Source organism: Plectropomus leopardus, chromosome 1 (assembly GCF_008729295.1).
Source record: "Plectropomus leopardus isolate mb chromosome 1, YSFRI_Pleo_2.0, whole genome shotgun sequence".
NCBI lineage: Eukaryota > Metazoa > Chordata > Actinopteri > Perciformes > Serranidae > Plectropomus > Plectropomus leopardus.
This window is the reverse complement of record NC_056463.1, coordinates 8,940,819-8,967,886: the sequence shown is the minus strand read 5'-3', so window position 1 is coordinate 8,967,886 and position 27,068 is coordinate 8,940,819. Positions and strand designations below refer to the sequence as shown.

The following is a 27,068-nucleotide window of genomic DNA, read 5'->3' as shown; positions in this document are numbered from 1 at the left end:
TTTAATCTTTCTATACAGTTTTACTGAACTGACACTAAAGTGACACACACACATGTTTGGTTAATAGTTTATTTTAAAAATAATAATAAATAACATTGTATATAAATACTTTTTTTACTTTGGCATGTCTCAAAGGGCTACAGGGACAGAAACAGCAATCATATGAGGGAGATAAACTACTCTGAAAACATTTTCTCTGTATCACATATATCATACATTAACAATAATTTATGGAGCTGCTACTTTACAGGCAGCTCAAACTCAAGAGCAAAACATTTTTCTTCCCTTGTCATGACTGTATCTTTTGTCTTGACGTGTTTTTTATGAGTGACAGTACAATCCAATAGAGTACAAGCACTATTATCAAAAGGCACAGTGTGTTAACGCAGCGCTTCAATTTGAAATTGGAAGTGAAATTTGCATTTTGGATTTTATATCATTTTTGTTCTTTGAAGCTGACAGTCTCTTCATACCCCACACGTGTGGAAATCAGATATCAAACCAATATTCAAAGCAAATATTTTTTTTATAAACAAACTGCCTCATAATGTAGCCAATATACCACATTCAAAGCATTTTGTTAAATTTTCATTGTATCCATGTGCAATTTACGTCCTTATTTTCATTGTTTTATCCTCATGTGTAACAGTAGTCATCTCAGCGATGTCTGAGGGCGTAGTACCACCTTGAGTTCAGTGCAGACTGCATGTTACCATTCAGTTGGATCCTCAAAGCTCAGGAGCATCTCTTAAAGGTGTTTTACACTGCCATTAAAAGTTTAGAATCACCTGTTGTATTGATGTGTATTTTAAAAGGTTTAAAGTGTAAAGTTTAGGGAGAACTACTGACAGAAAATAAATATGTTTTTAAATACGTAAATCAGTTTATAATCACCTGAAAATAAGAATTGCTGTGTTTTCGTTACCTAGAATAAGCCGTTTTAATCTACATAAGGAACGGTTCCTTTTCACAGACTAGATACAGGATACCAAGATGCACTGTAAAAAGAAACTAATTGTTTTAACTTTAAAAAGTTAGTGTCTGTGCTACCTTAAATTTTTAAGCTGAGTAATTTTCAGAAGTTACAAAAATTACCTTAACTTGTTTTGTCAAATTCAGTTAATTGAAAATTTTAAGGCAGCCCCAACACTAGCTTTTTTTTTTAAGGTGAAAGATCTCTTTTTACACTGTTGCGCCTAGGCCCCCGAAAAAGTTGCTCAAAGATTTTACATTGTGATGATAACACACATTTTTAAATCACTTTTCTCGGCTAAAAGTTTTACAAATGCATAACTTTCATGGTTCAAAAATTCAGAAAGACAGATTCAGATTTGACCTTGTTTGCAGTTCGAGGTGTTCGAGTTTTAGAGGCGTCTCTTTTACAATGGTGGTCTATAAGAAAAAAGATTTTTGGGCCACAGAGGATTTTTTCCACCACAATGGCGCGCTGCCACTGGCAAAAATATCGGAGCACGGCTGAGCGGTGTTCCTGGGGACCTGCTCCTCTTCCACCGTGTTGTTCTACAGTAGCCCAGAGCAGACACATTTAAACACTGGCTCTAGACAGAGCCATCTGCGTTTTTGTGTCAGCCACCGGAGTTTTCTTCCTGCTTGGCACACGGGAGAAGTTTCAGTTCAGCACCGCAGCTTGCCACTAAATTCTACACACTCAACCTTTGACAGAGATAAAAACCGAATAGACATAAAATGTATTATTTATATTTTAAACCATTTTAACCCCAAAAGAAGAATAAAGTGATTGAAACTGCCATATAATCAATGTCCCCACAGTGTCGCCTGACAGGGGAGAATACTGTTGTAACTTTGATTTAGAAATGTTTTTTTTTCCAGTCCAGAAAAGTCAAAGCCACCCTTGATCATTACTGAACCAGTGCAACTGGGCTCTAAATATTTTTACAAACATGTCTTTTGGGGGCCCTTGCAGTCTACTTAGTGGTTGGATTTAATAGGTTCAAACAAGGAATACAAAATTCTGGATTTTTTTTATCCAATATGCCGAAACATAACAACTCATTTGGCCGATAACCGATACCGATATTGATATATCCACTTTTTTTCCCCATCTAATTTTAGTGATTACCAAGTCTTTTCTGTCGTGGAATTAACATCATATCATGAATTATCATGCAGATAATGCAGCAGATGAAAACATAAATACAGTGCTTTTCCATGTATCTAATATTCATTAATTTTGCAAAATAAGAAAAAGCATGTTGGCTGATTCAACATTTTATAACCGATATTGGCCGACACCGATGGCATACCAATTATATCCTGCATCCCTAGTCTAAACTGTGATTTGACAGTTTGTAATATTTTCAGTGCAAAACCTAAAGTAACCTTCTCCAGCTTGTTACGGGCGTTATTGTGCACTTAACACTGATACAGGAACCCGTTCCCGTTTAAATTCAAACACATTTTGATGCTAAGCTTTCATTTTTTATAGCAATGACTGATAATTTGTTCTTTTATTATTAAATTGATGCTCCGAGGTATCTTTGTCTCTTTCTGCCCTTTCAGTTTTCAGTCTAGTGGAACCACTGTACAGCTCTTTGTTCTCCAAAATACACCTTTCATACAAAAATATCAGCTATTTGTAAAGCAGACTTTCTATGACCTAAAAGCATGGAACAGCATCCAAAAGTATAGAGTAGTCCTCTCAGCTGTTGGACCAAATCAAGCTTTTGTGGCAGGCGATTCCAAACTTTCAAAAGGCAGTGTGTAACAGCCATAATGCACTCTTTTCACGTGTCTGTAGCATGGGGTCCCTCAGCTGTGACTTATGAAGCCAGAGGTTGAGCAGCAGGGGCTGACCTTGGCTGAGGCTTTCTTCGAACCTTTATCACGTTTCTTTTCTTGGCAGACGGGAGCAGAGAGGAGAGGTAGACTGTAGAGGAGGATGATCGTCAGATTCACCACCACACAAAGAAGTGCTACACCCGCTGAGTTGGCAAAGGTGACGGGTATAGAGTGTTCGAGGAGCCACGGGCGCCGCGTCAACATGTCCTGTTCAGCGGCCTTCATCTGGAAGTGTGTGCCGAGGATGCCGCAAACGTGGAAGAGCTGATGGCTGTGACCTGCAGAGGGGGCAGTCGAGTCGTGTTTGAGCTCAGGCAGCACAACGACAGGTCAGAGAAACAAGAGCAGCAAAGTGAAGCCCTCACCACTGAGCAAATAAATCACATTGCAACAGAATGAAATAATCATGGAGGTGGTTATGCATTAGTGTTGTTTTGCAATGCTAAACACAATAAGGACACACTCAATGTGTCAATGTTAATCCAGTGTTTCACAAAGTTTGAGTGGTCAAAGATCTGAAACATGATATTAGACAGAGAGCAGTGCATTTACAAGCAATTTGACCGGGAAACTAATTCTTCCAATTCACTAAGTGCACATGAAAGCATTCAACAGCAACCTTATACTCCATCCACTTTTTAATGTTTATATCATTCTTCTCTAAAGAACTCTGCAAAATTTAAATCATATTTTTTATGAAAGAATATTGATGTAATTATCTATCAGTCATCTGAAAGTATTAAAGTATCTAACATGCATAACAACAGCAAAACTATATCAAAACATCTGTTTACAAACAGTATAATGATAAAATAATAAAGCTCTCATTAACCAGTCGTATTCTCAGTAATTTCCACACACATGCATGTTTGCTAAAACCTAATATTTAATACATTTCTGCATTAACGGTCTCAAGCACGGATGGATTATGTGCCTGTGCTGTTCATGTGTAAGTTTTTTAAGAAGTAATGTTTTAGTTAAAATGCATGTGTTTAGGAAGAGCTGAGCAAACAACTAGATGAATGAGACAGATTATCCTGCACAAGTTTGTGCAAGAATTTGTAAAAACGATGTTTTGACATAGTTTTTCTGTTGTAAAAGAATTTTAAATAATTTTCTCAGTTTTTGGATTCCTTATTCACAGTGGAGGCATGTGAGAAAAACTAAGTTTTCGTCATGAATTCAATGTAACGGGGGGTTGAAGTATTCCTTTAAGATTTTTTTGACCGTGGAAATGAGCTGTAAACATAACACTGCTGCATCATCACCTTGAAATTGATATGACTGAGCAAACACATACACATCAAGTAGATGTGACGCAGCGATTGGCACATATTCAACATGCTATGACATCAACAGGAGCGACTCCTGAGATCAGTCTTACCTATGTAGTCGAAGCTGCCAGGTGCCAGGCGCTCAGGTAAATGTGTGGCAAACAGGAAGCCTGTGAGGAACGCCAAGGCGATGTGGTTGTAGTGCAGGAGGTTGGTATCGTTGTCTGTGCAGCCCTCTCCTACACACAGAAACATCTGTGGACCCAAAACACACACACACACACACACACACACACACACACACACACACACACACACACACACACACACACACACACACACACACACGCACACACAGAGAGGAGATTTAACAGATTACAGTCTCAATTATTACCTCTTTTATCACCTTCAGATTTCTTAATGAGGCATGAGTTCCTTTATTAAGTATCTGTTAATGGAGCTGCTGGGTGGTTTGCAGTGTAAAACTGTGCTTAAAGTCTCAAGGGTGTAAAATGTTCCTTTTGTCACAGTAATAGGACCAGATTTGTATCATTATATCAGAATTTGTGTAAATGTATGTGCATTTAAAAAAGCCATACTACTATAATTACTTTAAATGTCTCATCATCAATGAACCTCATTATGGACATTATCACAAAATCATTTATGCAAACGTGTGAGCATGGAGCACCAGAGCCTTGAACATTTTTTGATTTTTCTCTATTTATTTGAATCCTTATTTTATGTTAATAATTTTCTCATGCTTGAAAGGTCTTCGTGTTCGTGTTGTTGTCAATTTTGTTCATGTATGTTTATTTTGTCTTTATAAACCAATAAAAGGAGAATTTAAAAAAAAGGAAAAAGCATGATTTTGTTGTCTCATTCTTCACTGTTTTGCAGAGAAGTTATTCCAGTTAAAGATTAAAAGGAGGAAATTTAAAGAATACTGTTTCAAAATAATATTCAGTATATTTTAAAACAGATTTATTGTACATATATATATAAAAATATAAAAAAGGTCACTGATGAATTGAGTAATTGCATCAAAATTCTGTTTAAGTTTTGAAAATGATCAGATATGCAATTAAATGTTAGATATTAAAGTTTAATGACTTTAATCACATATTACCTACTTTAAGAAAAAAATAACTGTATACATTAAAACCCATTTTATTTGCTGCTGGTTAAAATATTCTAACATAATTTACACAAAAGAAATACATCAGAGAATGAAAATTGTGCCAACTAACTCTGCTTTGCCTTACTTGCTTCGGTCTTTTAATTCCTCCTACTGTGTTTATTATTATGCAGCAACAAGCCTGTTTCAGATTGAATGTTACTGTTTCTATGACACACGTGTCACCTGTTGTGTGTTGTGTGAAGACAGATGTGTGTGAAGTGCAGAGCCGTGGCCCTACCCTGTAGAACAGAGGAATGTTGTCAAACAGGTAGGGGTAGGCGAAGGCCATGACACGGAGATATTTGCTGAACTTTGGACTCTGGCTCTCAGGGAATCTGAAACAAAAGAGGGCAGATGTGATTTTCAATAATGAGGAAAAATACTTATATTCACTGAGTATTCCTCATAGTGACACTGTGTTATAGCTGTGGAGGAAGATAAGCAGAAAGTTCTTGCAGCATCACCACTTGTAATGCCATGCACACCAAACACCATCATACTGAAATACTGAAGGAATTAAAATGGAATTAGAAATCCATATGTGTTAGTAAGTCCTGTGTTTTAATGTCATGTCATCCTGAATCAGCACAGTACAGTTCTCTGCTGAGGATCTGGTGTGAAGCAGCTAACAATTGCAGCAAAACAAAGAAATCTGTTTAAAAAAAATCATTTTTGAAATTTAAATCAAAGAGCTTTAAATATATAAATTACTTCATAAAGATTGTTTTGTTTTATTCAAAATATTTATTTATGCGTCACAGTACTTTAATATGCACAAGTTTAAGAAAAAATTATCATTCAATACCAGGACGAAACTCAGGGAGTCAGGTTCATACAGAACACGTTTTGCGACTCTTCCTCTGACCTGCCCAGCTAAAACTACAATTAGAGTAAATCTCTGTTTAGGGCTGATCCCTACAGTCGCGCTTCGGTAACACCCTTTGTGTCGAGCAGAGAGTTGCTCAACTGTTGAATGTCAACAGTGTCTGAAGAATGGAGTCCGCCCTGTCATGTCAAAAATCACATATATTTAAAGAATGAAACTGCATTCATACCATCAGTTGAAGCACAACATTTAAGCAGATTAGTACGAGCAGATGTTTAGCAAATACTTGTTCTTTACCTCTTCACGATGTCATGATTGTATTGCAGATATGGTAAGCCAAGCCTTGGCAGTGGGGAGACATGAGTGAAAGAACAATAAATTAGCCAGCCAATATTTATCCAGTACATGTAGAGATAACAGTGCTAACAGTATGACCACTGTTGTAAATGAAAGGGGAGGGACAGACAAAGGACAAAGACAAAGGTCCTGTAAGATTGAAATTGAAATATTTAGATTTTTCATGAAAACTTCAAGCTCCACTGTTGCTTTATCACAATGTTCAGGAAGATTTATTTCAAACATTTATTCACTAATACTTTGAGAGCAGTCACATTAAAATGTTGTGTATGGACCACGACAGTGGTGGAAAATGACTAAGCACATTTACTCAAGTACTGTACTTAAATAGAAGTTTGAGGTACTTGTACTTCACTTGAGTATTTCCATTTTATTCTACTTTATGCTTAACCTTGACAAAAATTTAGATGCGAATGTTGTACTTTTTACTCCCGACATTTCTTTGGTACCTTCAGTTACTAATTAAAAAAATGTCATAAAAACAAATTCATTTTTAATGAAGGACTTCTACTTGTAACAAAGTATTTTTACGTTGTAGTCACTTCTACTTGAGTAAAAGCACTTCTTCCACCACTGGACCAGTACTAGACTTTCAACTTACATTATCCTTAGAGACTGTTCATTATTTATTAGAGGACAGGGTAATCTTTTCAGCATTCAAGAGGGACTTTATTTATTTTGACTTAGGGGAGGGACACATAACTTTAAATGGTTGTATTTTTATTAGTATTATTATTTTTAATAACATCTGAATCCCAAAACCCCCAGGTGGATTAAGACATGTATTCTTGAAAGAAAAAAGGTCGCCATTTATCATAGCCAAGAACATTAAAAACAGAAATGATCTTCAGATTTTCCCTTGCCATTTGCTTGTTATATTGTTAAAAAATTAGGCCTAAATATGGTGTGAATTTTTAAAAAAAAGTATAGTGGAGAGAGGGTTTTCCCTTGTTATTCAGACAGACTCAAGAAAAAAATAATCCTGGGATGGACAAGATAAAAAGAAAAGTCACTCCCCTCCTCTGAAAAACAACCAACAGTCCCTTATTTACAGGTGAAACTATGATGTGATTGATGTTTGCCTTTGGAAAAAGTTAGGGATAAAATCACACTTGAAAAAAGACACTGGACATAAATATTCTCCTCAAAAATGTATACATAACAGTAAAACATAGACATGCCTACGTGTTACCAAGTTTGTCAACAATAACTGAATGTGAGTTACTTTGCAGCAGTTTTGCATGTATATTTAGCATATGAACATGCTAATATTTAGCAGCTAGCATGCAGTGTATTAGTATGTTTTGTGCTAACATCCAGTGCATTCCACTAGCAAAGATACTTGTAGGAAAACAGCCAAAATGATATTTAGCTCAGAGACTTAAAATTGGGCTTAGCTAAAACTAGCATTTTTTTCATGTGCACGCTAGCAAGTTAACTTTTTACTCTTTGAACATTAATTTTCTCACCATACCTGGAGTAGCAGGCAACGCTGGTGCAGAAGATACTGTTGAACACAGCAATGGGGATGTAGCAGTGGTGGAACAAACTGTTCACCCATTTGTCAGGAAAAACATAAGCTGAATAGATGATTGCCGACCCTGCAGGAGGACGCAGAAACGGTGCAAAATAGTCAACTTTTAACACACTTTAGGAATCTAATTCATCAACACTACTTACTTCAATCAGTAGCCTATAACTTTAACTGAAAATTACTGCTTAGGTCCATCTTAATGGCTCGCTTTTGCCTAAGAAAATATCAGTATATTATAACCATAATTATTTGCGATGCTGATCTTTGTTATCTACAAATGCAGCATATTTTGATTGAATTTGATTTCACTTGTCGGATTTCGACTTGCAAAACATGGCATTCGCTGTCTTACGTAACAAAACATTTTAAGATACAGCTTCCGTTTTTACTTTTGTAAGGTACACTAAATTTCATGCATCATGTACTTATTTTAAGTACCATATCTGGTTAGAAAGTAGGAGGTGGATTTGTTAGTCATTTTTTTAAACAAAATTTGGTTAGTGATATTAACTTGCGGGATTGAGCTGAGTCCTCAGATAAAATGAGTACAAGTATAATCCAAGTAAAATGTGCTAACATCTTATATGTTCAGTGTTTAAAAAAATCAAAAGCTTTAATCCTAAAATTGTTCTGTAAACGTTTTTCTAATAAATTATAAATATAGAAACTTCTGGTCCGCCTACATCTGATCTCAACTCAGCCAATTCCCCATATACGGACACAGATAATTCAGTCGGTTGAACAGATACAGATAACAGTGTACTTGCTCAACCCCACTAACTAGTTAAGTTATTGACAAAAGTTCATACAACAGAATCAGTAAAGGTGAACTGCATAAACTCACCCAGGCTGTAGAAACTGAGGGCGCCATAGTCAAAGAAGAAACAGATGTGGCGTGCCCGCGCCGACATGCTGCTGAAGGTGTGAGCACAGCTGGATGCCAGCGGATAAATGCAGCAGGTGAGCAGGAAGACCACCAGAGGCCAGATGAAGGAGTCCTGCCATGCTGTCTGCATCAGCACCACCGTCACCACTTTCCATAGGAAATACCTGCCGGAAAAAACAAGTTACATTAAATTGATGAGACTGAATTTGATGCAGCGGCACTGATTTTTTGTGTGTCTGTAAATTGCACTTCTGTCATTTCACATGACTTATTTTTGGAGCTTGATCATCATATCAGCAAACACATCAACCCATAAGAAAAAAAGTTTTGGCTTTATGTTAATGCAGAGCTTTACGTTGTTTTTTTTGCAGCCCAGTCGCCAAAGGGAAATTTTGTCATTGTACGTTTCTGTAAACCATGAATACGTTTCATTTTGTTTGATATGCATCATATCAATGCTTCTAGCAGCTGGCTTTGTCATCAGGAGATGGAGAGGAAGGTGCATGATGCCTATAGGTGAGATGTCGCCAAGCTGCAGACCACTGATCGAGACCAATAAAGAACAAAACTGGCTGTGTTTTCGGGAGTCATTGCTGTAATTTCATCTGCTTTTTAGGCGTCATGCAAAGTAGATTTCTTTTATTATCACAGCCTGGGATAGATCAATGATTTGCAGCAACACTGATTGTGACAGTGCACCTAGCATGTATTTTCCCCATATGCCAAATATGGTAAAAAAAAAAAAAAAGGACATCATAAGGTGGAAAATAGTAAAAATGACAAATTTCAAGGCAAAAGTCCAGAATGACATCCAAAATTATATAATACATGTTTTGATGCTTTGATGGCTGTGGGATCAAAAATCGCAGTTTGAGTAGGTCTCGATGTCACATTGTTTTGCACAAAACAGTATAAATGCAACAATTTTGTTTACACAGTGTATTTTAGACGTGCTGTCAGAGCTGAGATGGAAATTCCAAAATTAAACAAAAATATACAATCTTGCCAAAACTGTATGCCAAAATCATGAACACAGTCAAAATAATGAAATAATGAAGAATGAAAAGCGTGTAAAACGCACCAAACAGTCCCTAAGGTTTTAAAAAGAGGCTTCTTGACAAACAAAACTACAAAATAACAAAGTATAAACCTCCCGTGTGACACACAATGAACTTCTTTGGCAGACATAAACAGGATGGCATCAGACATACATACACAAATATATATATATATTTACACACACACACACACACATTCCCCACACTATGACAGCCAGCAACAGACAGCCAATTAGCAATGTGCATGGCATTTAAAAGACACACACTGAGCTTGTCATCCTTCCACCTGTCAGTACCTGTCAATGAAAGACGTTCATAATTAACTATTACTCAATTAAATCCCACATTTGTCAGCAACTGTCGGTTACATAACAGCTTTAGTTGTTCACAAAAAGCTCAGTCTTATCAGAGCCTTTAGTTCACCTTGTGTATCTGTTTCCACGTCTCAGTGCATCTCATTAACAAATCAGCCTTATTTGTGCTCTTCCCCGTCACTGAGCAGTTAACTAATTGAGGCAACTCATATGAAAGCCTCAAGCACAGATCTGCTCATTAGCGGCTTGCCTGTAGGCCTGCACTGTGCCCCCAAGACACAAACGCCCATGTGACCTGCTCCAAACGCATGCACGCACGCACACACACCCCTCTCTCTCTCTCTCACACACACACACACATGCACACGCACACACACACACGCACACACACGCACACACACACACACACACACACACACACACACACACATGCGCACACACACGCGCGCACACACACTCCCCGTATTGTGATGTCTAAGCAAGTGGCACCTCAGCAGGGAGGAAGTGCAGTGCGGCTCGTGGGAGCAGTAACCTCTGTAGTAACTTTAAACTCTGACTTCTGCTCACATAAACACACATTTGCAGAATGAAATTGTTGCATCAGTTAAGTCTTGGATATATGTAACCTTCATGCTGTGATGAAGTGTTTTTCAAACGGAGAGGAGACGCAGAAAGCTGAGGAGCTAAATGTTGCTTTTATGGAGCGCCAGTTAGAATGAACATACTGCGGTGAGATGTGCAAAAGACAGAAATGAGCCTCGTCCTTTCGGTTCCTTCTCTCACTTCTTTTCCTCTTCAGCTTTTAGACTTTCTCGCCCCATTTACACATGCACTGTAAACCTGAAATTATGTACATTATCCAGAGAAGCTGTATGTGAGAAAGAAATGTCTGAATCGTTTGAAATGGACATTTTTCACAAACTTTACCTTGCCAGCTCAGAGTACAAAGTCTATGTAATGTTCAATTGAGGCCATTTCTGAACAGAGACGGTCACTGTCTGAAGAATTCACAGCGATCGAACGGGCATGTTGATGACAAATTCACCATGCAATTGTCTCGAAACCAGAAGAAAACAAACATCCAAACGTAAAGAAGAAGGGTCATTTACACAAAGACGCCCTCAAAAAGGTCAAACTTGAAAGACATTGCGATTTGAGAACTTCTATCCGTGTGGGCCGAAGTCGAAATTGTCTGACGAATTTAAGGAACTGCAAGAGATTAGATTGTTTCTGACCAAATTAAGATTTGGTAACGCTTTACCCAGACATCACTGCAATTCGCCTAAACGTAATGTTTTTCAAGTACGTGAGAACGTGTCTGACACGTAATATCTCCTGTTGTTTCCGAAATGTGTGAAAGAAAAAAATCCGCAAAGTCTTCTTGAGTTTACTCAATTTTTGGGGTCAGCTAGGTGAGTCAACTCAGTCTGAGAGGTTCTGTTTGTTTCATTAAACTTTGTTGTTAAATCAATTAAACTTGAAGTTACGTTGTTTCATCACATGAAGACATTTTGTTTTGTTGAAATGACTTGAAAGTTTTAAGGCAGAGGTAGTTATGTTGTGTATAGGTGTTAAATGTGATATCCAATTTATAAAGCAGGTTTGATATCTCTCTGCACAACAGCTGCTCATGTGCTTCTAACAGCTATGTTCAAAAATGGATCGGTGGATTGTGGTTTGCAATGTGAGGCTGAAATGTGCTGTATGAGACTGAGAAGTGGACTCTTAATTTTGCTTTGGATAAAAAAATATCAGAGACAGTGACTCATCTGAGACACACATATCAAACCTGTTGGGTTAGTAGAATAAATATTGGCACTGTACGTTTCTGCAGACCACAGACATGTTTGCCAACATGTTTGTTCTTAAAATGCCCGTTTTTTTTGTGGCCAAATCATGGCTGGCCAAAAAAAAAAAGGTTTTGTTTGTTGGTTTTTCACAGCGGTCTGCAGCTAGGCAGCCACAGGTGTCACACAATCCACCTTCTCCTCCACCTCTTTATGACAAAGTCTGTTCACACAGTCAGAAATACTGTACATCACTTCAGAAATACTCATGTGATACATATGAAACATACAAGTTCCTGAAGACCTGTTTCTTTCAGTGTTTTTATGTGTGAATCATGTACTCTATCTTGAACTGTGTTCTCCTGCTGTGATGTTATTGCTGTTCTCATGTTTTGTTCTTTTAACTTCTCTCCTTTTGTACAGCACTTTGTAACAGAGCTTTCAAAAGGTACAATATAAATAAAATTTTACTCACTTACTTATGGTTCACAGGAACATAAAACGTCTACATTTTCTGCTGGTGACTGCCCTGAAATTGTCCTTAAATTATAAAAAATAAGGCTTTCTGGGTATTCTGGATTGATTTGATGAGGCGGACATTTATGCATTTCAAACCAAACAGTATAACTTGACATCTTTACAGTGTGTGGTGAAAAGGTTGCGTAAATGTATGATTAATTAACTGAATAATTGCAGCTGTACACTGGGAGTCCTGTTGCACAAACACTAAAAGGCCGTTGACAGGGAGGCTCTGCAGGAGGTGAATGGGACCACATGGTTGCTGGGATGATTGACTTCAAAACAAACCTGTCTATGAAATCCTTCTCATATTACTTAAGTAAATCCAGCCTGATGGCTATGAGCGATTTGGCACATATACCCGTGCCAAGTGTCTACAATATCTACAACGGCTTTATTACTATGTAAAGTCCCCTGCTCTCCTGGTGTCTATTTTACTCCTTGAAAAGTGCATTTATGGTCATAAATAGACACTGAGATCTCTTCCTGACATGTGCTATGAATACTAAGCAGACAGATACTGTAACTCTGGAAATGAGCCGTAAAAATTAATGGTAGTCTTTAGTCAGTAATGTGGCAGAACTGATATAATAAATCCTTTCTTTGCATGATAGTCGGTATAATAGAGCTGCAACTTATGAAACTGTCAGTCTGTGAAGCCACAAAATGAAGCTCTAAGTGACTCTGACCTGCAAGCTCTACAGGCAGTGCAAGATTCCTGTTTAAAAAAAGCACAGACTATCACGAAAACAAACATTATTTGAAAGTATTTGAAAAATCCAAAACAAGAAACAAATATCAAAATGCTCTCATCACATGTCAACACGACAGGTAGTAAACACACATTTAGTTTCTACGTTGTTAAGTTCACAGCAAAGCATTGCAGCAAAAATGAAATTTGTCAGCTGTACCAGGTGGGCAGAAAGTGTGTCCAGATGTTGAGCGTCTCATTGGTCAGCTGGAAGAGGCTCAGGATGCAGTCGGTGGCTGAGCTGCGGGGGTGCCGGTAGCCAGAGATGATGCTGTCCTCGTGAAAAACCTCAAGAGAGAAAAAATTTGATTAGTTCTCTGCCAATTTGACAGCTTAAAGAAATGCCAAACAAAAATAAAAAAAGACATGAGGCAAGGGAATTCTCTAGTGTTGCATGTGTAAGAGCAGGGATCCCCCACAGGTGTAAATATGATTTAAGGTGAAAGAAAGAAAATCGATACTCAATCAATGATGTAAAGGATACAGTTACCTTTTTAGTAGGGTTAGGGGACAAAAACCGATTCAGCATAGTATCGCGATATTTTGTGTGGCGATATTGTATCAATACACAGCCAAGTCTCTTTTTTTTAATTATATAACTTAATATAACAAATGCAATTTAAACTTTTAGTAGCCTCCTAAAAAAAATAAATTGATTGCTTTTTTAGTCCACTAGATACATTTTGCTGCAAGGAAAATTATTAAAGCAAAAATCTTTAAAACATCATCTTGTTAGATAAGACCATCTTTTTTTCCTTTAGGGGACACAAATTAAACAAATAAAGAGGGAGACATCAGGTTTTGGATGAACTATTCACAGCTCGTGTACATACAAAACTTTAATGAGGAGTCAGATACAGGTATTGATTTCTTGCAGGTTTCTGATTTAAGAGTACTCCTTTACCTACATTACATAACTTGACAGTTGATTTAGTCCAATGCAACTTCAAATATTTGTGCAGCCCTCTTAAACAAAAGCGTATGTTTTTTCAATCTTTGCACTCACAGAAGAGATTAATAATGTTTATTTAATGAAGTGAAATATAAAAGGTGTAAATACGTCAAAGCATGACTGTCAGCAAAATGAACACACCTATTTTTAACATTTCAGTTTTCTTCTCCCAACATTGCTTATTTGCTCAGTCTGATTGTGTGAAAGCTGAAATGTCCTGTAAAGACACAGTGAAGCTGAACTTACTTTGGGCACTTGATTGATGGTGAAGACTCGTGGTAACTTGATGAGGCTGAGCATGACGACTGCCAGGTGCTGCTGTCGCTGTCAGGGGGAAGAGCTGAACTGAGGCGCTGGCAGGGTGTGCCTCCGTCTTTATAAGGTTTGTGTTGCCTTGCTGCCCTTAAGGTTTTTCCTCTTCATCTCCTCCCTCTTCAAACCCAGCGAGAATATCCAGTGTACCTGTGCCACTCCTCCTCCTCCTCCTCCTGCTGCGTCTCTGGAGGTGGAGTGTATGTGCACACAGGTGTATACTCACAAACGCACACACACACACTCACAGAGAAGTACTGTTTGGCTACGAGATTATTCTGTAAAGCAGGGGTGTCAAACATATGGGCTGCGGGCCAGAACCGACCCACCAAAGGGTCCAATCTGCCCTCTGGATGACTTTGCAAAGTGTAAAATTTCAAAGAAGTAATTAATTCCAGATCACGACTGATTTATATCTCAGACAAATTAAAAAGTTAATGCGACTAAAATGTGAGGAAAATGTCTTTATTATTTGATATTTTTTTTAGGTTGCTGAAAAAAAAAAGATAATTCTTGACAATGACTGGTGAATTTCAGTTGATCACTATATCACTATAGATATCACTATAGACAGACACAAAAAATAAGCATTTTTATTGTATATATCTAGAAAATATTCTAAAGTAAAAGTCCAGTATTTCTACCTTGAAATGACTTCATATCTGAAAATCGTGGCGCTCTAACAGATACAATAAACCCCCATAAATTCTGACAATAACTGAAATAGCTGAGTTCAGGACATCACAAACTACACCCATACTGAAAAACGCAGCACTTTTGCTGTATCACTGTAAAATATTTAATGGTTTTACTGGTTTGGCTTGACATTAAATTGTGCTGTATGTGGCCCCTGAACTAAAACAGAGTTTGGCACCCCTGCTGTGAAGGAAGACACGTTTTTCAGCATCTTAACATTCACATATAAAGAGTGCTGTTTACAAAACAAAGCTCTTCTTTTCTGATTGCATAATCCTGCCTCAAAGAGATGACAGTCAAGCCGGTAAGGCAGGTTTCCGTTTTTTTTTTTCAAATTAGTTCAATGACACACTAACTGCTGCGTTTGACATTAATGGTCTGCACCAGAGGCTTATATTTTCCTGCCACAAACTCTCAGCAAGTGCAGCTCAGCTCAGCTCTGAACTCAAAAAGCTCTCTGAGTTTCAGCCGCGCCAGATAAGCTCTGACATCATGAATGAAGGGTGTGAATCGCTCTAGCAGAAAAGTCAACAGAGTTCCTTTCATGCCACTTTCTTGCACCTCTCCTGGTTAAACTGGCATGTCATCATCTGTCCGCTCAGACCCGACAACGACAGCCGTCACACCCAGCAGAGACGGCTGAGCCCAGCCTCACCTCCCCGGGCCTGTTATCTTGTTCAAACTGTGAAGCAATGAATGCAAACACGTTCCGCTGCGACCGCAGAATTAGGAAGTGGAAAGCAGATGTTGTTTATGGTTTGTCTGACAGTTTGTGACACAGAAAGGGAAAATTTAATTACATTTTGCTGGTGTGATATATTTTTTACTATGTCGACATCACTTTCTACAGAAGCTCTTTTGCGTTCAGCTCATTAATCTATTACAGAACGTCAAGCTCGCTTAAGTTTAAACACATACGATTAGTTAATGCTTAATCTCAAAGGCTTGATGGAAAACTCAAATTATTCTGAAATGCCTAATCCTCAGTATAAAGTCCATTACTGATGCTTATGTTTAAGAGAACAGTGTGCAAGATTTTGGGGAGTTAGTGACCTCTAGTGGAGACATTACAACCAGCTGAAACTACTCCTGGTTTGGATTTCTTCAGCGATCTTTGTTACGGAGGTTTTTACCTTATAAACAAAATGATTTCAACCAGTAAAAAGCAGTTTGACATTACAAATCAATGTGTCTTGCACGCTGTTTGGTGACAAGCCGCTAGCGCAGCAGCTGCTAATGTGTGCTCACCTTTCATAGCCAAAGGCAACCCGAAGTGCTTTACAGATTAGTCAAGTCAAAGTTCATTGTTGCCAAATCACAAAGTATGCAACAAGGGCTTTACAAAAGTAATCTCAATTTCAATTTGATCGATAAAGTCCAATACTTCATATCACAATTAGCATTGTAGAGCTTTACAACATACGACATCCGTCTGTCCTTCGACCTTCAACTTACGATCCAGACGTTTAGGAGGTTTTTATTGGGAGTGAAATTATCCGCAGAAGTCCCCTCCCCCCAAAACAAACAGACCAGGTGATTAAAAGCCGCATAAACACTGAATAAAGAAGTGTCATGTAAAAGAAAAATATCTGTGTTTTTATGACAGTGATTTACAGAGGAGCTGCTAACTACAACAGCTGACATGAGTATACAAAAATGTGAAAGGCCTTATCTAGAGTCTGTGTTTGGTTTGTCCATTCTGGGATACTGTAGAAACATGGTGGGCTCTTGCTGTAGTCTTGTTAATTAAAAAAAAAAAATAGTCGCCATTTAAAAAAACAGGCAGCAGGCTGCAGTTAGTCCACGGGCCATAGTTTGGTCACCCCTGTCCTTAGGTAGTAAAAAACACAATGATTCTTATTTTCAGGTGATTACACACTAAAAAAAATACACTTATTATATTTCATTCCATTTCTGCCAATATAGCCTCTGAAATACAACACACTGGACCTTTCAAGCTCCACATTTTATCGTACTGTTCCTTTAAACTTTTAGCGCAATCACCAAATCATCAGCCATCCTTTCATTAAAAAACACAGTAATCCATCACGCTGCTGCTGTCTGCAATCACAGCAGCTCAGTGCCATGAAATCATACACGTAGTGCAGCAGAGCACCTTGGGACCTCATTCAGCTTTCTCTCTCAGAGGAGCAGAGCTGCAGTCAGAGCGGAGAAACACAACGGATTCAGGGCAAAAGAAAACAAACCAACAGGAGATGAATGTCTGACTGCAAGTCAGCTTGGTTTGGCCTGGAGTCACTTAGTTAATATGTAAGTCATTAGACTTTAAGTGGCAGCAGTGTAAACAAAGTCAAGTGCGGAGGGTTATACCCCAGAGGATAGAAAACAAGGTCAAATGACAACAACAAAGTTATTTGTAAGAATATGATGAAAAAGAAAACACAGAGAGTGAAATCACAGTAGTCGCCTTTGAAGGGAGAGAACAGATCAGCCCAATATACCTTCTTAATTTTATGTTTAAGGAAACATTGTATTTTATTTCTTTAAAAATAAATTTGGCAATATCAGTTATACTCACCATACTTTCTTTAACAAGTCACCTGCTGAAAACAGTGTTCTGCCGCCCTCTCCGGTTGAAGGTTTCATGACTGTTGCACTGATCATTTGGTTGGGTCAGGAATGTGATCTGTGGCTCCAAAAACGTGGCTGGCACAGTGCTGGTGTGTGTCGGTTTGGCGTGGTTATCTCAGGTTCAGTTTGGCACACAGTGTGGCACATGCAGGTCAACAGCTCTGTGCACAACATAAACAAAACACCAACAGCACTGTGAACAATAAATACTGATAAAAACACACCTCACATGGCTTCTACTGTCTGAATCCAAACAAAAAATGTTCTTAAGTGTTTTTATCAACACTTACAAGCTGTAAAATGATTAAAGTTTATCACACCATCTGTACTTCCTGCTGCTGTTTGATCATCAGCTGATGGAGATTAAACATCAGAACTGCCACCTCATGGCGTACCGCTCTCCACGTCACCACATTGCTTCTCCCATTAATTGTTCTCACCTGAAACCAGCTGCGATGTCATTGTGTAGTGTGAACCACCGGAGGTCGACAGAAACACAATTTCCAGGTAGTGTAGGCAGAGCCTTGTACCACATTCAGAGCATATCTTACGTTTTGTTTGTTATACTTGAGTTGACCGTGTTTCAGTACAACAAGTCCGAAAAAGATGTTGTTAGTGATAACAGTTCTAGCCAGGATAGCCTCTGTTTGCAATATCAGCTGATAACAACACATTAGGCAGTATTTTGGGCAAACAACACTTTAGCAACATGAGCACAGACAAAAGTAGTGTGTCTGGGACTGTTTTAATGAAACACAAATAAGACAGAAGTGCTGATAAACAAAATATAACTTCAGCTTTCCTGAATGTTGATTTACGGAGCAGTTATATTAAGTTTTTAGATTTGGGTTGGTGAGGTCCTGCTGGCTTGAAAAAGCTGAGATCCAACTTCAGGGCGTGCTCCTGTTAAAATTTCCAATGATAGCTTGGAAATTACAAATTTCAAAGTGCAAATGAAATACCCAATATGATTTAGTGCCTAAGTGCACACAGCTCATAATATGAAGTTTTTGCTTTTGCGCTGTGAGGGTCTGAGGACTCAGGGATGTCATATGTTGTAAAGCCCCCTGAGACTAATTGAGATTTGTGATGTTGGACTTTACAGATCAAATTAAAAGTAATATTGAATTGAAACTACTATTGTTCAGCCTCAGCTTTGTGACTGGCCTACAATAAACTTTGACTTGACTAATGTGTGAATACTTCATGTAACAGTTGGGTATGAAATGTGCAGTATAAATACATTTGCCTTGCCTTGTCTGTGAGCACAGTGCACCAAAAAACAGAGAAGCTCAGATTGCAACACAAATGTTATTCTCTGCCCACAATGCCATTACTCCACTATGTCTTTACACAGCAAATAGTGGTTTGCTGCTATGTTAATGCTCTGAATACTGCATTCAGTACCTTTCAAATATATATTCACTAGTGCATCACCAGATTATTTTGTGGTATTATTTGCAGATGGTGATGATATTTTGTTGTGGTTACTCCTCTTATGTTAGACAATTTTACACAGAATAAATCCATAATCAATGTAGTGAAGTAAAAAAGTACACTTTCCTATAAAAATGGAGTAGAAGTATAAGTATTCATTTTATGAGACGGTGTATTCATGTTTTCTTTTAATTTTTCACTTATTTTTATGGATGAAACCTAAAAATTACCCTGAACAGAATGTCTTAGAGGGTATAGTTAAATATATTTCTGATGCAGTACCTGCTGATACTTGTACTATCTCATCTCTCCACAGGGTGTCAGTGCTTTCACACAGAAGCTGCTCAGGTGTGGCCGTGAACAGGTACTGCAGCTGATTATGGCAAAGTATGAGGAGCAAAACCCCTGAAATTTCCACTTGAAATTTCAATGGAAGGCTTTCTTTGAAGGGGCTCAGTCCTTATATTTTATAGGGTTTTACCTTTTTTGTTTCTCTTTTAAATTATTTCATTTATCTCTCAGTGACCTTGCACTACAAAGCTACTTTTTTTTGGAGACATCACAGGGAATTAAAGTGCATCACTGCAGGGACAGAAAGGTCTTTGAGCGCTGCGTGCTTCTTTTATTGACTGTTAATGAGAAAAAGTAACTAGTTCGCTTCAGGCCAAAGCCCCCCTACACACATCCCCTCCCCACCCCCCCTCTCTCATGCAAGCCAACTGAGCCCCCTGTGGCAAGTCCTCAATGTTTGTGTAACATCAGCACAACTACTAAGTAGCTTCTCAAATTAAGCATTCATGGAGTCGTTGCTGCTGATGCAAACGCTGCTTCTTTCATATAAAAAGAACTTTGTTTTTGTTAACTACTGAAGACCTAAAGCACAAATATTTACCCTTGAACGTTTAAATTACATGTGTTCAGTGGTGACAATTATTTGAATTTCCGTTACTCCTTTATTTTTCCCAGGGAATTTTTGTACTGCTTACACCAAAACATTTTATTTGTCAGCTGTAACATTGCAGATACAGATTTTTTCAGACAAAACATGAAATGTGTTGAAATCTGGCACACTAAATGCTTCATGCATTTTACCAACACTAATAATAAAAATCCATGATGATAGAAAATGATGGAAATATTCTGATCTTTTACTTAGTAAAAGTAGCAACACTGCAATTGAAAAAGTATAAGTCCTGGAGGGAAAATGTCGGTAAAAGTACAAAAGTATTATTGGCAAAATTTACTTAAAGTGTCAAAAGTAAAAGTACTTATAATTCAGACAATGTGTTAGCTGGATTATACTATTGTATATTATTTTCTGGATTATTATTACTCATACACTTATATGCTAGCAGAATTTTACCCTTGTAGTTGATTGGGGAGCTAATGTCAGTTTTATGTACGTTAGTTTAATAGGAGCATGTTTGTAAATGAAATCTTAACGTCTAAATTAACAGTTGTCAAGTATATATAGTGGAGTAAAAAGGATATATCAACCTCTTAAATTTCAAGAAGTGGAAGCATGATGAGGAAATAAATCTATATTGTCCATACTGGATCTATAGTGTGTACACTGTATTTATGATTTACCTCCAGCTATTTATTCTGTATATGATTTCCTACTATTAGCATTTCTTGTACTACACCTACAGCATGTGTACTTTTACATATAACTACGGTGGTTCAGAAACTGTGGGGCCGTCCCACCTGGGGGGACACAGAGTCACTGCAGGTGGGACATGGATGACCAGGAGAAAATATGAAGTGAAACAAAGCTGAATATGACGTATGTCAGGTAATTAACCCATTAAGAGTTTGCTGATGCTACTGCATTGGTTGCGGGCATGAATTTACTTCAGTTTCTGAAGGGGGGGGGGGGGCTCTAACTGCTGCACATTTAATACTACTCATACTGTATATATTGAGTGTATTCTATGGTGGTCATGACATACTGGTATTGATGCTAACTGTGATATTTAAAAATGAAATACCATGTTAATACAATACAATACAATAACACTGAGTAAATAATCGAGCACCTCTTAAATCATTTCTATTTCTTTTTGTTCTCGCTTTGTGTCCCTCCCCCAACACCATCTGGTTGCCTTTTCAATCATTTTAGTGTATTTACTCTTTTTGTACAGTTCTAATATTGTTACAGATTCTCTGCTTGTCTACATTTAACCTATTACAAGATGAATTTGACTGATCGCTTTCATTTTATTGTTTTCTATAGACATTGCAATAATATTGTTATTGTGAATGTTTTAGGCCAAAATACACGTGTAGTCAAAGTCTGATATCATGCCAGCCCTAATGTATTCATAGCTTTTACTGTTTATTCCACATTCGATTTATTCTATTTTGTATTTCATTATATACATATATTTCATATTTAATCCTGTATATACTTTGTATACATATTCTACATATATATACTTATATTCAGTACTTGATTAAATACTATATTACTTGTAATCAGTTCTTTGTGCAATATATACAAAGTTAAATCGAAATGTATACCCAAAATATTCATGTAAAGCACAAGTACCTCAAATCTGTACTGAAAAGATCCGTGTGAGAGATTTAACAAGTGGCATCTAGTATGAGGTTTGCATATTGCAACCAGCCGAAATTTCTCTCCCTGCAAATGTCTCTTCACTGAAACACTGAATAAAGCAGTTTCATGTTATAAAATCGATGTTTCTGACACTGCATGTCACAGAGTCTGTTAACTACAGTGGCTGAGGAAAAGTGCTAATGGTCCTATTTAGAGCCAATGTTTGGTTTGTCGATTGTGGGCTACTGTAGGAACATGACAGTGCAATATGACAGACTCAATGACGAGGACTCGCTCCCTATGCTAATATTAACAAAAACACAACGATTCTTATTTACAGGTGATTATACACTATAGAAAATATACTTATTATATTATAATCCATTTCTGCCAATATATACTCATAAAATCCTAGAGACAGAACATGAAGTACACTAGTTGAGTAAATGTACATAGTTCCACTCCATCACTAATTATACAATACCTGATCAGAATTAACAATAACTGTGCAAATTAAGATTTCAGATGCATCGTCTCAATTTCACTGTCCTTGTTTAATGATTTAATTAAATAATTTTCCTTCATTATATTTGCCATTCTTATAAAAATAATGATGAATTCTGCTGTGCTGTTGAGTTGGTGTTATGATGAGGCGCGGTGTTGTGGTTACGGAGGGACAGATGTGCGGTAGACTTCACTGAAGCAGGCTGCTGCGCTGCAGCTGCTCACAGTGTTGCTGCCTCCCTGGTGTTTTGGTTGATGAGGTGTCGTTTGTGTCTCCAAATGAGGAGCGTGCATGTGGCAGACGCCCCCCTGATACATTATTAATAGTTGTTAGACTCCAGGCGCTCTTTTTTTCCCTCTCTGTTGAATTTTAGACTTTCAAAGCATTTTCTCCTTTGCTCAATCTAGAAATACCCCCGCCACAGACAAGCTTTCTCATCTCTATATCATTTTCCTATTTACTCTACCTCCTACTGCTGCTCTGCCTCCTCACAGCTCTCTTCCAGCACCGGCGTTGTCTCCGACTCTGGCTGCTGATTGCACTGTTGAAGACTTTTATTCTCCCTAAACCAAAGTGTGTCAGCCAAATGCGCAAAATACAGCAATTATAGGTTTCGAAAGTTTATTTTAGTGCAATGACAGTTTTTCTGTCTTTGGTTTTCATTTAGACGAGAGGAAGAGACTGAGCTGAATTCGATAACACCGTCTGCTCAATAGCACAAATGACACAAGATAAGAAGTGATTTTTGAAGGCTGAGATGATTCTGAAAAGCTCTGCAGCAGACAGATCAGGTGGCTGCTAATTAAAGTTAATAAAAGAGCATTTAGAATGTATGCTTGTTTTCTTTCTTGTGGAGTTAGATGAGATACCCAGTGTTAAAAAGTAATTAAGTACATTTACTCAAATACAATTTTGAGGAACTTGCACCTTACTGATAAATGAAGTAATTTAATTTTATGCTACTCTATGCTTATACTCCATTATATTTCAAAGGGAAACACTAAACTTTTTACCCCACTTCATTTATTGATACCTTTATTTTCAAGTTACTTTGCTAGATTAAGATCATACATACAAATCAATATTAACAAATAAAATATAGTTTACATATAATATATACATGTTAAGGGTTGTGCATTCTGCATATTGCAGAATATGCGCGTAATGGACAATATTTCTGCAGGTTAAGTGTTCAATACCCAATTTACCAATGAAAAATAACAACTGAAATAATAAAGTGGGCACATGAAATAATCCCCTCTTTAAAGTGCCTGAATCCAGTCCTTTTGTGTTAAATCGTTGGATTGATCGGTGGGGCCCAATCCAGGTGTGTGTGTGTGTGTGTGTGTGTGTGTGTGTCTTTTACCTGCCCTACCACACTGTGAAGTGGTGAAGGAGGTCAATCCTTAGATGAATTAGTCTATACAATCACTCTCAAGAACTCGTAGATTGGCTCGCCATCCAGTTAACTGGAACAACTGGAATCTCCGTTCTTCGATGGGTGTTATCTTCACTGGATGCTCCTCTGGGTGCTGGATTGGTCCAGAAACCCGTCTTTTACCAAAACCTGACCTACAGACAGGTAACACATTCATATAATGCTACACCTACATCTCAATGTAGGCTTCACCTCACTTCAAGCTCTTGACATGAAATATCACAAAGTATCAGTATTACCTTTGATTCAATTCAAAATTTTCAATTGGCTCTGTTGTACACCAAAATTATAGTTTCTCAAACTCAAATACATTGTAAAATTACTCTAAATGCTAATAACTAACTGATACCGATTGTTAGTAGTTAATGAGACCGACAACTGATATTTGGAAATAATAAACATTTACAATACAAATGAAAATGTCAGTATTTAGAATTTGGTATATAACAAACTCCAACACAAAACTTAGTGTAAACGCTGTTATTAATTGTTGAATAAAAACTGAAATGTTCAACATCATGTACAGCAAGTTTTTTTTATAAAGTCAAGAGAAAATTTAAATAAAAAAATTAATGTATAAATGAAAGTAGCTCTCTGAGGTTTTAGAAAGTAAAAGTTCCTCCCATTGTGACACTTTCTTTGAACTTTGTACTTAATTAACTTTATTAGCCATCATTAAAATAAAATGCCAATACAGATAACGGGCAAAATGCCAAATATCAGTCCCAATAGTCGGCCAGGCTGATAATTTATTGTCCCCTAGTATTCACAACATAAATGACCTTGTTTTAAGGTTTGAGATAAGCCTCATCAATTCACAGTTAACCATTATTTTTCCTATAAGGCACATTATTGTAGTTTACTGACGATACTGTAAACTGCTGAAGCAGGGAGAACTTAACTCTGATAAATGAGTGTAAAACTAACAAAAAAGACTTAACATTCAGCAGAACTGGCATTAAACTCATTCTCAGTAACATAAATACACACTGCCAACTTAACAAAGCCAGAATTACCCTTCACTGTATGACATTTCCCACTCACACACCACAAAATCATAGCTCAACCACGACGCTTTTCCCACACAGGAAATGCTAATGCTATTAGCATATGCTAATGGAGTTTTACATTACACCCATTAGCATCGCGGCTAACGTTAGCTTAGCGGCTAGCGAACTTCCAACTCTTAAATTTCTTCACACTCATATCGACAGCTAGTGGACTTTTACTTACTCACCACTGAACAGTTCAATGTCTGAGCCCTCAGTCAGGACAGCAAGTTGAGTTTAAACTCCACATATTGTGTTTAAGTCCAACACAGAGCCCAGGTACAGCAGGTGAATACTTCTGAAAGGGGCAGCAAGATGGCCGACAGCAAAATAACGGAAAATAACAGGTGACAGACCGGCCAGCAAGGGATGCTGGGAGTCTCACCTGGCTGGTTAGAACTTAGTCCATCCTAATGTCAATCAAAATTACTGATGGAAATACATTTTAATACAGTTTAGCATTTGAATTATTTATTCTTTTGTCTCTTTTAAGCCTGGTCTACACTTTATTTTGAAGTACGGTGAATTTTTTATAAAGGGCTTTTATTGTGAATTTCTGTCTTTGTTTTACAGCAGGGTTTTAGGGCCACATTAAGGGAAATGTTTTTCTTTGTTTGAGACTTTGAAAAGACAGACTTTTACAAAGAAAAAAAAATCAGAATCTGAATTGACAATAAACGTGTAATATTAACAGCAGTTGTAACTGCACATTTGACATTTTTTGCAATCAAATTGCTTCACTAAAAGCTGGAAAAAGATGTTTTTACACAATGCATTTTAGTATTTTTATTATGCTTTAATTCTATTATATTTTATTTTGAATATATTAAATTCACTAAATGTTTTGATTCAATTATATTATAGTATTATTTTGTCATTATTTATTATATTTTATTGTATTATTTATATTAATTCATTATTTATTTTTGTTTGTTTATTTTAAGAGGTTACTTTTAATTGTTTTTTTTATTATATTGCTTATTGACAATTTGTTTTTTATCATATATTTTATACTTTTTTTACGAAATAAATTTTTGTTTTTATCTATTTTTTTTTTTTTACTTTATGTTTTAGATTTAGATTGACTTTTGCACTTTTTACAATGCATTATACTGGAATTTTTAAAAAATTTGTTAACATACTCTACAGTCTATAATGTTGTATATTTTCTAAGGCATTTCTTTGTGTGACTGTTAAAGGGTTAAAGGCGTGATGTAGATATGGGGGTGGAACTGATTTCACCGTCTTAACTTTGTGTCAGAAAGCAAAAAAAGTGTATTTCTAAAAAACCCCAACTTTTTGCTGGAAGATTAAAACTTTGGAAGAAAGTCCTTCAACAAGATTAAAACCTTGAAAACAAAACAAAAAGCCCAAACTGCTGGGAAGTAAACTGTCAGTCTGCAGGTGTATTGTTTCTGTTCTCTTTTCACATAAAGCTTCTACATCCAGTTTCTCTTTCCTCACCTCCTCTGCGACCCCCAAACAACACATAAACAAATCCAATAAAGCAGGGTTCAACGGAGTGTTAATTTCATCAAGTGGGTAAATTTATGGACACCTCAAAGCCTGTGGCCTCCGGACGCCGGCGTACCGAGGATTCGCTGTAATGTCATCACGGCCATCTCAAAGGCATCTGAATGGCGGCAGAAGAGGCCGGCACAGAGGCCATGAAGAGACGGGGCTTATCGGGTTTATGTAGGGCTAATTACAGGACTGGGAGACAGACTTGCTGTCAGGAGGGACGGTAATGTCATTAGCGTCGAGGAAAGAAGAAGAATGAGATGTGTGAGGCGAATGTGTGGCTGTGAGGGAGAAATGATGGCTGGATTGTATAAATGCCAGAAGGTAATGAAAAATGCAAGCGGGTGGCGGGAGATACAGTCCTTCTCAGGTGTCTGCGCTTCTCTGTGGATCAGAATAGCCTAATTAGGATAAATTATTAATCAGGATTGTTTTTTCTTCCGAGTGGTTTCACAGAGACGACGTTCAGTATGAACAAACTGTTTCTCTGCTGCAGTCAGAGCTGCTGAACAATAGTGCAGCTGAAACTAAACGTAAATATTTTAGGAAAACAACCGGAAATACACCAATATCTGGACAGAATTATCAGAATAAATAGAGATAAGTAAGAGTTCCCCTTAAATAAAATTCTATTGACAGAGATAACAAATCAAAAGTGGCGGATTTAATGGTCTTACAGTTAAATAATATGGGAGAGTTT

The 27,068-nt window shown here is 37.3% G+C and overlaps 1 protein-coding gene and 1 long non-coding RNA gene across 3 annotated transcripts; both read right to left on the bottom strand.

Annotated features, from left to right (window-relative positions):
• Positions 1 to 55: 55 nt before the first annotated feature.
• On the bottom strand, positions 56 to 14,723 carry paqr5b (progestin and adipoQ receptor family member Vb). 2 transcript variants are annotated; one of them, XM_042491799.1, is made up of 8 exons: positions 14,505 to 14,723; positions 13,467 to 13,594; positions 8,836 to 9,041; positions 7,932 to 8,058; positions 6,398 to 6,442; positions 5,513 to 5,609; positions 4,205 to 4,349; positions 56 to 3,098 (listed from the first exon to the last, which is right to left on the bottom strand). In XM_042491799.1, the coding sequence occupies exons 1-8, from the start codon at positions 14,556 to 14,558 to the stop codon at positions 2,791 to 2,793; spliced, it is 1,110 nt and encodes a 369-aa protein (XP_042347733.1). In that variant the 5' UTR covers positions 14,559 to 14,723; the 3' UTR covers positions 56 to 2,790. The 2 variants fall into 2 exon arrangements, with proteins under 2 accessions (XP_042347733.1, XP_042347742.1); XM_042491808.1 differs by lacking the exon at positions 6,398 to 6,442.
• Positions 14,724 to 17,351: 2,628 nt separating this feature from the next.
• Positions 17,352 to 25,147, bottom strand: LOC121946995. The gene is made up of 4 exons (XR_006106051.1): positions 25,036 to 25,147; positions 23,727 to 23,932; positions 17,806 to 18,019; positions 17,352 to 17,422 (listed from the first exon to the last, which is right to left on the bottom strand). It is a non-coding gene; the product is annotated as an uncharacterized LOC121946995 (long non-coding RNA).
• Between the last annotated feature and the right edge of the window lie 1,921 nt (positions 25,148 to 27,068).